General features: G+C 44.3%; 1 protein-coding gene across 1 annotated transcript; it reads right to left on the reverse strand.

Moving 5' to 3' along the window:
* Nucleotides 1-5073: 5073 nt before the first annotated feature.
* On the reverse strand, nt 5074-13772 carry LOC134396860 (CMRF35-like molecule 7). Its single transcript, XM_063123453.1, has 4 exons — nt 13694-13772; nt 10317-10643; nt 7255-7321; nt 5074-5595 (listed from the first exon to the last, which is right to left on the reverse strand). The coding sequence occupies exons 1-4, from the start codon at nt 13734-13736 to the stop codon at nt 5457-5459; spliced, it is 576 nt and encodes a 191-aa protein (XP_062979523.1). The 5' UTR covers nt 13737-13772; the 3' UTR covers nt 5074-5456.
* Between the last annotated feature and the right edge of the window lie 275 nt (nt 13773-14047).

Consider the following 14047-nt stretch of genomic DNA (forward strand, 5'->3'; position numbering starts at 1 on the left):
TTTAATACGGTATGAAAACTGTATATGTAATGTGTCCAGGGCCTGAACAGTTGTCATAACCATTATAAACCATTATAAGCAGTAGTGTAGATCCTGCCCTGATCTTTCAAAGAAAGGAGCCCTCATGGTTACAGAGAGGAAATCACAACACTCACCCTGAGGGAGCAGAGCTGGGACTGGATTCAACTGTTCCCCCTACGGAGAGGTCAAGGTTTGGTTGGTCAGTAGTTGACCACCTTTCTTGTTCTTCAGTAGTTGACAGCCATTCTTTTTGCTCAGTAGTTGATAACAATACTTGTTGCTTGTTAGATGGCAGCCATTCTTGTTCTTCAGTAGTTGATGGCCGTTCTTGTTCTTTGGTAATTGATAGCCTTCCTTCTGGATCTAAGGTGGGGGCTAAAGACAAAACCTACGGTGAACGTTCCACTAATATAACAATATGCCACATGTCAGGCTACGAAAAGGACAGCTTCACTGATCCCTTACTGTTCTATGTTTTTTAATTTATCCATTTGCACAGAAATTTGCATGTTCTTGCAACTGATCCTGGGATTTCTATCATTACAATAAGGAGAGAAGGAGAAGTAATTACCTTGGGAGACAGTCACTTTAACATCTTGTGTGATATCGAATAAAAAAAGACGATTTATAACACATCGATAAAGACCAGCATCTTCCATTCTCAGCTTTTCCATCATCACTTCAAAGTGCTTCTTCCTCTTGTTGTCTTTGAGAGAGATGTTGCCTTTGCTCACCTTTATCTCTGATTCTGATTCAATTAATGGAGGACAACAATTTAAAATACAACGTGGCTTCACTTTGCACCAATGCTTTGCATTCTTCTCATAGCCTTTGTCATAATGGCAGAGGAAAGCAAGAGATCCTCCTACATGTCCACTTATTTTGTCAGGGTCTGTCAATGACCAGCAATCTGTGGAGAACGAGGAAAATAAGGAGAACTGTAGGCATTGATAATAATCCATCTTATTTCATATGGTCATGCTTTAATGTGTCCTGACAAACTGCTTTTTCTGGCATGAAGCCCCATGTGCTTAGGCTAGCTGATGAGATGCTGCTCTGAGTGCCATTGCCTGTAAAGTCTTCTTGGGGAAGATACATGTCCTTTGTCACCTCCTCCCTAGGGAAGTTTGCTGGCAGGGCTTTTCTTAATGTGCACCTTTACCAAAAAAAAAAGAGAGGCAGTTCTAAACCACGTTCTGCAGTTTGAATGGGAAAGTTGTGCAGTTCCGAATTGTTAGTCAAATGAAGGAAGAAGGCTGCCCATCCAAAAGCAGGTGACTGACAGCAGAGTTCAGTATAGGTCAGACCTACAGAGTGAGACCATGTGAGTAGATGCGGAAGGATCTGCCTTAATATGAATGAATGGCTTGATGGGACTAATCCTTTAGTGCATAGGGTAACACTCCATGGGCTCATCTACAGTACACCAAGCAGGATATTGCACTATTTATATACTGAAAGCAGTATATAAAAGGCAGGAGCCACACTAATGCTTTATAGCGGTATTGAAGTGCACTGACAACTGTTGGGCCTATTGACACTTACCACATACCACTATCATAGTGTTATATCCTGCTTGGTGTAGATGTGTCATGGGCCCCAACACTTGTCAGTGCACTTCAGTACCACTATAAAGCAGTAGTGTGGCTCCTCTCTTTAATATACCACTTTTATAGTGCAATATCCTGCTTGGTGTAGATGAGCCCCATGACACCTATTTTTTGTTCTGGTTTGCCTCGGCATTTTTTTTTTTTTTGCCTCAGTTTCTCCTCCCTTTCACGATCCTAGCTATACCAGTGAACTCTCTTTTCACTTGTTTGCCCTCCTGCTGCTTTTGCCCCCACCCCACCCCTTCTCCTTCCCTCTCAAGTTCATTGGTTCTTGTCCTTGATGGACATTGTGATCGAAGTGGCAGCCTTCCCCCTCACTTATTGGAGCTCCTATGGATATTAAGCAAAATGCTTACATCTCCATCATTTTTAAAGACAAAGAGATGAAACCTGGTACAGTGATAGCACTTAAGGAAGCCGTTAGCTATGCCAAGTTTGAATCAGATCAGTTCATCCCTTGATTTTTTAGGATTTTTTAAAATCTCCCCCCTAAACCATTTCCCTGATACTCCACCAATACGAAATTATTCCACCTGTTTGCATTTGTGGAGGATCTATTTTCTTTTACTTTGATCAAGCGAAGCTGTGCATCTCCAGTTCATAAAATAAAGATCTGCTGTTCCCTTACTCAAGAGTAAATCCCATTATTTCAACTGCATTTACATCCAAGTCATACTAAAATCTGATGCATGCTTACCTTTGAGTAAACCCCATTGAACAGAGAGAGACTTACTTCTGAGTAAACAGAAGACCTCAGAAGTAAGCATAGGGTTGCAGAACACTTCTTTCCAGTTTGCTGTTTTAGACTTTAAAAAAAAGCTTCTTAGTGACCACACTATTAAAAGTCAGGAGTATTTTGTGGATTATTGTTGGTGGCCCCAGACTGTGGGGCCCAGAGTTTGGTCCTGAGGTCCACTGCAAGAGGCACTACTGCTTAGACCCTGCCCCTTGCCAGCAACAAACCAGTCAATTTAAAGATTCACCTAACAAAGCAAGGAGTTTAAACATTGGCATAGCAGCCAAAGCAACAGCTTGTGCCAGCAATTTGTCGTGGAGCAAGAAATCACAATACACAATGTATGTGGCGAATAGATGTCTCTCCATTCAGCCCCCACCCCACCCTCAATCATTGTATGATTCCCAAGTGGCAGTGTGAAGATTCCCATGGAGAGTGAGAGAAAATGCAAGCCAATATCAAACAGAAAAGGCATTTTTTCAAAGCATTTGCAACATGTGATACCTATAATTGGTGAGTCAGTTATGATTCAATCCAAGAGAACTTAAACCATCACCACCATACAATAGCTTCCACAGGGTACTTTCCATAACAAGTGATCACATCTATGTTTTGGAGACCTGCTTTACACTTCAAGACTTGTGGCCGCAGTACTACATTTCTCTCTTCCCTACCTGGAATGAGCACCCAACCCAGAAGAGGTAACATCCTCAATAGCTTCATGGTTCTGCTTCTCTTCTGTAGCTAAGCTGGAGGGAAATAAGGTGGAGCTTCTCAAGATGGTCTTACAAGGTTTTGCAGTCCAGGAGCTGGAAGAGACACATCAACGCTCACAGATGAGACCTTTATGAGTCTGCGGCAGAGCAGGTGAACTTGCTTCAGAAAGGGAAAAAAGGAAGGCTCTCTTTTTACAGTCCTCTGTACGCTTCCTGCTGTGGTTACTGTATAAAGTAGGCACAAGCAGAACTGCCCTGCTGGGTCACACCCAGGGTCCACTGAGTTCAGCATGCTCTCACATGTATCCGGTTGACAGCAGCCAACCGGATGCCTGTGGGAAGTTCAGACATAAAGCATGAAAGCACAAGCTTTTATTTACTCCTAGCACCTGGTGCTCCAAGCTATATTGCCTCTGAATAGGGAGGTTCCATTTAGCTAGCATGGTTAATAGGTATTGAGAAACCACTTTGAATTTATCTGGTGTTTTAAATCCTGTATTCCTCCAGTTCTGTCACCCTGAGACTCTCACAGATCAGCTGTTATCTTTAAAGGCAGGGCCATGTTCCCTTCCTGATCCTTAGGGTTCTCAAAACACCTCTGTGGTTCTACATCTCTCTTCATATAATCCCCAGCTGAGAATGCACTTCTTCCCTTACACTGTTGCCTTCATTTCTTAATCCTTGTTCCCAATGAATGGAAGCCTAAGCAACAAAACAGGCAGTACGAAACATGCTCAAACCCTCTTCTAGCAGGTCCATCTCCCCACCACCACCATGTTTAGAATAGGTATAAGGGGTCTGATCCAATTCAGGACTCTACCATGGAGAGTGAGGTTAGTTTTTGCTGTGTTTTTGTCTTAAAGATCTAGATCAGGATCCCTGAACCTATTCTCGAGTAAAAAGACATAGCCCCTAGATACGGGTTGAAATTAATGTTTGTTTTTGCTCTAGGTACATGTAGCTCTTATTCATCCTCTATACTACAGTGGAGGCTCAGTAATTAACAAAAGAATTAGGCCATTTCAATTAGTGGACGTCACCACAAAGGAGGTGTAGCTTAGAAAGATGATTTACAATAGGGATTTAAGAGAAGGAGACTGAGTTCCTTCTGCCAATCCCAGAATATTTCTCCTTTATATTTGGCGCACTTGACTATTTCTTGCTTCTCTTCTTCACTCGTGCGTGTGTGTATGTGCGGAGGCCGGGATGTGAACTTCCTAAAATGTAGGCAAACCTTGTTTTCCTCAGCAGGCTTTATGATGACAAACCTGACTGGAAAATGGATTGATTGCAGTCCCAAGTTGCCATATGGTCCCTAACTTCACCTCCTGTTTGTAGGGTGTGAATTGTGAGAGCAGCATTTTAGTGATTTTGAGGGTGGAGGGGTGGTCTGGTGTGAAATGTGAGGTGCATTTACTGCCCATCCTATTCAAATAGACCTGTCCTCCCAAATCCCTGGGTAACAATGCACAGTTTTCCATTGACAATATGAGAACGTTCAGCATTTTCTGAATGTTCAGCATTATAAACCATTTTAAAGCAGTGGTGTACATCATGCCTGAGTTCCAATGTCACATCCTGCCTACCCCAAGGCCTCTGAGCTTTATGCAGCTCCAATTCTTAAAGTAATGCCAAGCCTGGGCTCATGCCTAGCCTTTTCCATGTAACCACTCTGGGGTGGTGGTGCAAGACTTGCACTCCAGCCAAGCAGTCTGTCAACATACTGAACTTGGGCTGAGCAGGCTTTCAGGTAGAAAATCCCTTCAAACAGAGGACTGTCCTCTGACCACTCTTCAAATAGAGGACTGTTCTTTGTATAATAGGACACTGGCCACCCAGGTCAACTACACCTTCTTGTTGTTTGTGATTCATTATTCAGAGAGGAAAGAGTCATTCATGGGCCACAGCTAGGCAGATGAAGAAAGCACTAGGTTCTTTTTTTATCTAATTAAAATTTATTTTAGAGCTGTAAGGTTATCCCCTCCTCATGCAATTGTGGGGCAGTCCTTGTGTCATGCACAGGGTCAATCCTACCACTGGGAAATGTGTGTCACCCATGTGAGGCAGCAGATGCTGAATGGCATAACAAGGTGTTGGAAGACAGACCTGTAAGTGCTGTGCAGCCTGTCCTGATCCCCCAAAACTAGTCTGCTGCCGTCAGAGCTGTCCCATTGTCAGTGCTGAAGTAAGATTCAACTGCCAGCCTGATTGATATTTATATATGAAGTGCAGAGAGGTCCCTCGACTCAGGAAGCAGAAGGTCTTGGGCTGGCCCTGGTCAGGAGCCTGGTAGATCACAGAATGGCAGTGATGAACAAGACAGCGAGTGTTTCATTGCATTTTCCTACAGTGTGGTTGATACTGTCCACGCTCTCATGGTGTTGTCTCTGGTGTCACCTCTTCAGAGGTCCATCTGCACCTTCTATGTATCCAGATAATTGTGAAGACCAGACACAGGAGGATGGACACTTTCAAGCCAATCAAAACCAGGAAGGACACGTAGATCAGGGAACTGCATTGAAGAAGCAGAATATTATCTGTCTTGGGAAAGAAAGCAATACTGTTTTCCACTATTCTCTAATAAAGACCCTTTCAAGATACACAAAGAAAACAAAATCTGTCAGCTACCACAGGATCCAGTGCCTAACCTGGGTAAACTTCTTCACACAACACATAGTTCAACTATTGAGACATTCTGTACCACAAGATGTAGTGGTGGCCACCAACTTGGATGGCTTTTAACGGGGATTGGAACAGTTCATGGGGGAAAAGACTGTCAATGGCTATGAATCATGATGGCTGCTACTATATCTTACTGGAGGGCATCTGCCTGTGCATACAAATTGCTGGGGAACACCAGTGGGAGGGAGCTGTTGCACTTGTATCCTCCTATGGGCTTCCCTGAGAATCCCTGACTGACATTGTGGGAACAAAACGATCAACCACAGTTCTTCTAACGTTCTTACTTTTTTTTTGTTTAAAAAGTAAGAGTGGGAGCTTTGCTCCTTACACGATGCCTCCAAGACTATGGGGGCATCTACACATCATAGTCGAGGCACTTCCTCATGCCTGCAGTGCACACTGAAGCCTCTCGATTCCCATAACATTTTTTTAAATGCGCCCCTAACCGCGCTGCATGTCTGCTGAATGAGCGTTCTTTTTTACCCCATCTTCGGGCGACGGTAAGCCATTTCTACTTACGAAGTGTGTATCCATGCGGCACTGTTTCCTCTCTGCCCCATCTTAATTTGATCGCTGACCATAGATGGTTACCTGTCCATTAGAACTTCTTAACCAATGACTGCTCAGTACATTTTTGGCACAAACTGGAGCCATTTCAATACATTGCTTTTTGTGCTTGTGCTGAGGTTAGTCCTTTTATTTCTCGATTAATCAGTAGTATTCCCTGATTCTTTCTTGGCCACTATCTTGTTTTCTAGCGTCATCCTTTCAGGGTTTTTTGATTTGAGCACATGAACAGCTTTGGTTCTCAAGTGGCTCTTCCCATCACAATGTGTACCTGAAGTTATCTAATGCTTATCTACTCTGCTCCCTTTCTTACATGTGAACTCATATATTATTTTGTTTACAGAGCTATAGAAATTATAAACAGGTATAATTAATTCTGTACTTATCTCATCATGCCCTTTTACAAAACCTTGCAATTATACCATCAAGAGAGCAGTAGGCATGACTTTGGAGGAAGGTAGGCATAGGACTGGCCGGAAAGGCTTGCTTTCAGGGGCTATGCAGAGACAGTATTTTTGGAGAGCAAGGTGTTTGGTTTGGTTTTTCATTTGATACATCAGCTTAGTTGGGAGGTGGGGTTATATTACAATAACTATTAATTTCAAGATTTGTCACCTTGCAACAATTGTGTTTGTGGTAGGCCTCCAGATCCTACCTGAGTTAACACACACGTTACCACAAGAACTGGGAGAAATGGAGGCATCTTTCTGTTCCTCTATGAAGAATTTGTAGCCTAGCCTTCCCCAACCTGATGTCCTTCAGATGTGTTGGACTACAATCCCCCATCATGCCCCAGCCGGCATGGCCACTGGCACCAGGTTGGGAAAGTCAGTTTGAGACCCATTCTATCGGCAAGTCGGGGGGGGGGGAGGGCTCAAAGCAGAATGTGCTATGATTTGTGCCAAGGAGGAATCTCACACACCTGATGGAGCTGATAGGCAAGCTGGAGTCATGGCTTTGCTCAGGGTGATCTGGTTCTGTGGTAGCTGCTGATGCAGAAAGAAACAGAATTGGAAACAAAAGTATGAAATTAGGATACTACACATTAAGAGTGGGAATGACATAAACCTGACTTTGACCTGGAATCATAGATGGATATTTCTCATGACCTCCCTTTGATGGTGATCAGTGGACTAGGACAGAATCTACACTACAGCTTTAAAATGGTTTATAATGGTATTGACAACTGTTGGGGACCAGGACACACTCGATAGACTGTTTTCCAAACCATTTTCAAAGTGTTATATCCTGATTGGTGTTGATCTGGCCCAGGTTTGCATCTATGTCCTATCTTTCCAGAGCAATGCCTTCTCCACCCTACATGGAGAAAGGAGAATCTGTGGTGGCAGGGCTGGCTTCAAGGGAAGGCATGGTTGGGCACCTGTCAAGGGCTCACACCCCATCAGAGGCCCTCTTCACCAATGCACCCTGCTTGGTCACCTGGTCCTTGCCCTAGCTGAGACAATAGGAGTGGTGAAAAGGAGGAGTAGATGCCACTGTCTATGTGTCCACTGAAAAAGAGGAGCAGGAACAGCTGGTGACAATGGCAGTGAGAAAGTAGGTTCACTGAGTGAGGTGGGGGGTCACTGAGGGTCTCTTGCCCAAGGTCGCTCAAAAATCTGGATCCAGCATTGTGTGGTGGCCAGACTTCCTATACCTTGCTGGGCTTGTGCCAGCAGGGCAAAAAGCAGGGGCAGAATTCTTCCTTCTTTGGGGGCCATTTATTGTCATTTCCTTCCTTTCTTAATTTTTTGTTCAAAATAAACAATGCCAGTTTCCCCATTTGGGGGGGCACGTGGGAGGGCTTTGGATTCTTTAGACCATGTGGGTGCCCCCCTCCTCTGTCAGCCCCTCAAACACCTCCTTTTGCCCTCTCGATGACAGTGGAAAAGCAGTAGCGCCAGTCTTTCCTCCAGCTGCATGGAGGAGGCTTGCGAGGGTGGGCCTCCTCCTTCACAAGTGAGTCTTCCTCTCGGTAGGCAGGGAAGGAGAACTTCAAAATCCAATGGCTCCCAGTATGTCCTCTCAGTGATCAAAGGACTGCACTCTCAAACATTAGGACTTGACATGGGCCAGGTCTACACCAAGCAGGATAAAGCACTTTGAAAACATTTTGAAATCTGTATATGGAGAGTATCCCAGGCCTTTACAGTTGTCAAAACTGTTATAAACTGTTTTAAAGTAGTAGTGTAGATCCTGCCCTGGTTAAAGCTGTAGTGTAGACCACAAACATGATCTGTTAACACCATCATGTCACAAACCAAGCAAAAACAAGTTAAGAAAGTGTTTAACTAACAAGGGGAAGATTTGAAGAGCTATAAAGGGCTGAACATGCTCCGTGCCACTTGTACACCTTCTAGAAACGCTGCGCATGGGCAGGCATAAAAAGGAGAAGTGCAACAGATGCAGGGTGGAGCTCTGGGAAGCGGCACTTTGGGTGTCACTTTCATTTCTAACTTCAAAGCAGACCTTGAGGTTTCTGTTTGATCTTTGGCTATTTGGGAAAAACACTAAACATTATTAACCAGAGAAACAAAGAGCCTGGCATTGCTGTGGCCCACTTCAATTATGAGTTTTTGTTTTACTGCAACTTGAGCTGAAGCCTAACATTTCCATCTGCTTCTGTTCCAGCAGCCTTCCCCAGCTTGGCATCCTCCAGGTGTTTTGGGTCGCAACTCCCACCAACCCAGCAAGATTGTTGGCCATGATGGTTGAGATAATGGGACCTGTTGTCCAAGGCAAAATCTACACTACTGCTTTAAAACAGTTTATAACAGTAGTGACAACGATTAGGGCCCAGGACACACTCCGTATACAGTTTCCAAACTGTTTTCAAAGTGTCATATCCTGCTTGGTGTAGATCTGGAAGGTTTCCAGTTTGGGGCAGGCTGCATTCAAGAATTGTCTCTTCTAGGGCTGTGCACCGCTTTGGATCTGAATCCCAAATCCAAAGCAGGTCAAGGTGATTCGGCCCTCTCTAAAACAGATCCGAGGCAGATTGGGGGAGGTCCAAATCGATCCGAGATGGATCAGGCCTTGTTTGGGAGGTCCGAATCGGGGTCCGAGGCAGATTCGGTGTGTGTGTGTCTGTGCACAGCCCTAGTCCCTTCTTCAAATCCATCATGCTCCATTGCCCCTTGCTTCAAAATGTTTTGAATCCATAGGGCATGTGCCTTGATTGCCCAGTGCCCCCTTGCTTTCACAGTTTATTTTAGCAAGACTATTGAGGAATCAACTCTGAGCTTCTAATCATGGCTGAGTTGTGGCTGAGGCTTGGAAGATCCAGCTGTCCAGCACCTCAGGTCTCCCTATTATTCTTCATCTACACTCCTGCTCTTGGGAGCTTTGCTTTTGCTGCTCTCCTTTGCACATCTACTGTTAGAGGTCAGGCTTGAGGAAAGGCCACAGTAATTCAGTGTAGAGGAGAGGACATGTGGCAAATCCCAGGTTCAGTACCTGGCATTGCTAGGTAGGGCTGCAATAGACAGCAGTCTGAAATCTGTGTAGACTAGCCCAAGGAAGGCTGGTGGCTCTGATTTTGGTGGGTCTGTCAATGCATTCTGCCTTTTAGTCAGAATCAGGCAGGACTCTAAAGGAGCTATCCAAGGTACTCAACCTATTTGGGGGCTGGTATCCAGAACCATGGATAACTCCTTTAGAGTTTTGACTCATTCGAACTGAAACCCACAATGGATTTACAGCCCCACTGAAATCAGAGTCATCAGCCTCCACTGGACTAACCTTCCCCAACCAGATGCCCTCCAGATGCTTTGGAGGACAACTCCCAAGATTCCTGACCATTGACCATGCTGGCTGGGGCTGATCGTAGTTGAAATTGAAAACATTTGAAGGGCACCAGGTTGGAGGAAGGCTCTTGCCTGTTTCACAGGGCAATGCTGTACTACATCTCCAATGCTCACAAGGTCATTTCTGTTGAGGTTCAACCTGCCAGAGTGAAACCAGAGCATGGTCCCAGTCACCTACTTGTCATGTTAACAGGCACCACTAAATCTTGACCTCCGTTCACCTGCACTCCACAGCTGTACATGCCGATGTCGCTGTCTGTCAGGTCCTCCATTGTCACTGTGAATCGGTGTAATGAATGGTTGTCTTCAATGGAGACTCTGTCCTTTTTCACTGGGTCCTCTGAGCCTGACGTCTGAACTATTATGGGACAGGTAGCTCGGCTGGCTTTTCTGCACCAATATTTCACATTTTTTCCATAACTTGGACTGTATCTGCATTGCACGTGTGCCGATGTCCCCAGGATTACGTGCACTGTCTCAGGGCCAGTTAGGTCAGAGGTACATTCTGAAAAGTAAAAAAGACACAAGTTGGCTACAACCGTTGCCTCTGCCATCTACATTTCTACTTGGTGGGAGGGTTGGTCTGCTGCAGCCCTGCAGTGTGTGCTCCCCCCTTTGTGAGCTGAAGTAGTGCAGCCAGAAACAGGTGTATCATCCCCTCATCTGCTGGTGGTGCAAACAATGCCTCAGCCTGTGCTGGGGATTAGAGATCATAGTGCGGCACCATGCCACATGCATCACCCAAAAGCCCCTAATACACACGAAGAATGCCTTCTTCTTATTGCATTTATAATATTGTTCTCATGTGGTGCAGTGCAATATATTGTCCAGAGGGATGTCTATACATATTATTTTCCCTGTGGTGGCTGCGCACTAGTGCTGTGACAGGTATAAGATGCAGCCACCAACTCACAGCCACCACAGGGCTTCCCCCTGAAGCTGCGTATTTTAAAAGTTGCTGACTTTCCCCTTCCAAGTGAGGTCACCATGGCCCTTCTGCTTTGTGACCTTGCTTCAGCATCGAGCTGGGGGCATCCTGGGGTGGATGGTGACCACTGGTTGGTTGCTGGAAGCTGGGCAGAGGGCAGGGAGTGGGCTTGAGTAGCCAGATGTCCACTGGAAAACCCTGCACTCCCTCCTGCCATGGGGATTCATGGCCCCCACCCCACAGCTGCCATTCCACAAGGTTTTTATGCAGTGCACGGCCAAAGTGCTGCCGTAAAGAAACCCTCCAAGAGTGTAAGGCGTGAACTATGAATTCCCCTGTTGGCATCTCAGTTCAGCCATAAATCCATTAAGTGGAGATTAACTGCAGTCCTTACAGTACCTGATATGGGGCAGGGGATGGATTCCCCCTCTCCCCCCAAGCAAATACATATTCTTGTGAGCTATCTCTGTTCTAATGTTCTAGATTTTTTTTAGCTGTTTTTTTTCCAATTCCTGTGCTGTTTGTTGTTTTGCATAGTATTGTATTTTATTCATTTAAACATTTGTGCTGTATTTATAACTGTTTTATGGCATTTTAGTCTTTTAATTGTTCATAATCTGCACAGAGAACATTTTTTATTGGGCAGATTAGAAACATACTAAATATATAATAAATACAATAAATGATCCAAATTATTTTCAGGTGGGCTTGCTTTTGAACGGGCAATTAAGACCCATGAGCTTTACAAAAGACCTTCTCCTGATGGAGATTAAAACTGCTAGAACTGGTTTGTTGATATGGAGCTTCACAGCTCTCTGGATTTTTTGGTTCTTTGTGGGAGCACAGCTGGGGGAACTGTCATTTCAAAATGTATCACTGTAGGCAAGCCACCATTATCTTTGCTTCAGCCCTACATCTGCAATGTGGTGGTGGTAGTGGCAATGCTGATGAAGATACCACCACTGGCCTATCAACAGGGATGTTCTAAGGATCACTGAAATGATGTTTCAGAAATACTATGAAGACTTTGAAGGTGCTATATACATGCTAACTACTAGGGCTAGCACAGACCCCTGGTTCAGTTCGACTCAGGGATGCTTCAGGCCTTAGCCAACCCATTTCAGATCCAGATCCAAATTGACTTGGGTGCTTTGGGCCCAAGCTAACCCACTTCAGACCCAGATCCAAAGCGAGATCCAAACACCCAAAGTGGATTGGTCATTGCAGGTTCCAGAAACAGCCCTTTACAGCCACCATAGTTTGAGACCTTAGATCTATGAAAGTAAAGACCTCCTATCTTCACTTAAAATGGCTCTCATTGGGGATGGGCAGCAGCTGGCCACCACCACCATATTATCAGATACTATGGCTTAATCCAGACAATTCAAGTCTCTGAAGAAAAGGGCAAGTATAAAATGATCAAGGGGCTGGAGCATCTTCCTTATGAGGGACAGTTACAACACCTGGGACTGTTTAGCTTGAAAAAAGGGATGTTAAGGGAGGGACATGATAGAGGTGTACAAAATTATGCATGGTATAGAGAATTTGGATAGGGAGACATTTTTCTCCCTCTCCCATAATACTAGAACTCAGGATCATACCATGAAACTTATTGGTGGGAGATTCAGGACAGATAAAAGGAAGTACTTCTTCACACAGCGCATAGTTAAACTATGGAATTTACTATCACAAGAGATGGTGATGGCCACCAATTTGGATGGCTTTAAAAGGGGGTTGGATAAATTCCTGGTGGAGAAGGCTAACAATGGCTACTAGTCCTGATGGCTATGTGCTACCTCCAGTATCTGAGGCAGAAAGCCTATATACACCAGTTGCTGGGGGAAATGGGTAGGAGGCTGTTGTTGCACCATGTCCTGCTCATGGGTCCCTGGCTGACAGCTGGTGGGCTACTGTGTAAACAGAATGCTGGACTAGATGCATCCTTGGTCTGATCCAGCAGGGCTCTTCTTATGATCTTATGTTCTCTCCCCACACCCCCATTTCCAAATAACTCCAAGCTGAAACTCTGTGAGCAAGAGACTATGGCATCATTCTAGAATATCGCAACGTCTTCATTATGAAACCTACTAGGGCTATTGCTAAGTTTTCCAAATCTTGTGAAAATAAACATTTCTGATATTTACCAAGAGTTCTCAAACCCATCAAAGTACCGACTTTCATGGATGATATTTAACATTGCCCTGGTGTACACGTTGCAAACAAGGCTTGCAACACACAGGATTGACCTTGAGATTTACCAGTAAATGTCAGAAATATTTGTTGCTCATGGTTTTGGGCATCATTTATTACTAGGTTATGGTTGATGTTGCACTTTGCTAGTAAATGAGGAAAATGATGTCTATTTGGACATTATTCAAAGGCACTCTGTTGTTTTTGAGATTTAGTGAAATATAGCAGGTTGTTGTTGTTACATTTCCCAGAGGCAATTTAAAATCTTCAGACTTACTTCTAAATATTAATATTTACCAAGATTCTGACATTTACTGTAACATTTACTGGTGTCCAGCACATTTTGACCTGTACTGATTTCTGCCAATTGAAGTCAGATTCACAGGAAAGCTAGCTTTTGATTAAATGTTATGCATCAAAATAAATAAACATCTCACCTGGCAGGAGGAGCATCAGGCCAACCAAAGTTAGTGACTGCATTGTCTAGAGAGCTGCTGCCTTTCTTCTAAGCAAATCTACCTTCTCTTTGGGATAGTTAAGAATTCACTGGATGCAGTATCTGCAAATAATGATGATGACAAACAATATTCACTGCTTCTTCTTTCTTAATGTTGCTTCATTACTTCCTTTTTGCTTTTTCCCGTGTCTTTTACAAACAACAAGCTCTAAGCTACAACAAGAAGGCAAAGAATGCTCTAAATCACAGCTGGGTGATTTGTGATGGAAAGTCTTATGAGATAGGCAAAACAACCTAAAAATGGGAGACAGGACTCTCTCTCTCTCTCTCTCTC

This window comes from Elgaria multicarinata, chromosome 3 (assembly GCF_023053635.1).
Source record: "Elgaria multicarinata webbii isolate HBS135686 ecotype San Diego chromosome 3, rElgMul1.1.pri, whole genome shotgun sequence".
Lineage (NCBI taxonomy): Eukaryota > Metazoa > Chordata > Lepidosauria > Squamata > Anguidae > Elgaria > Elgaria multicarinata.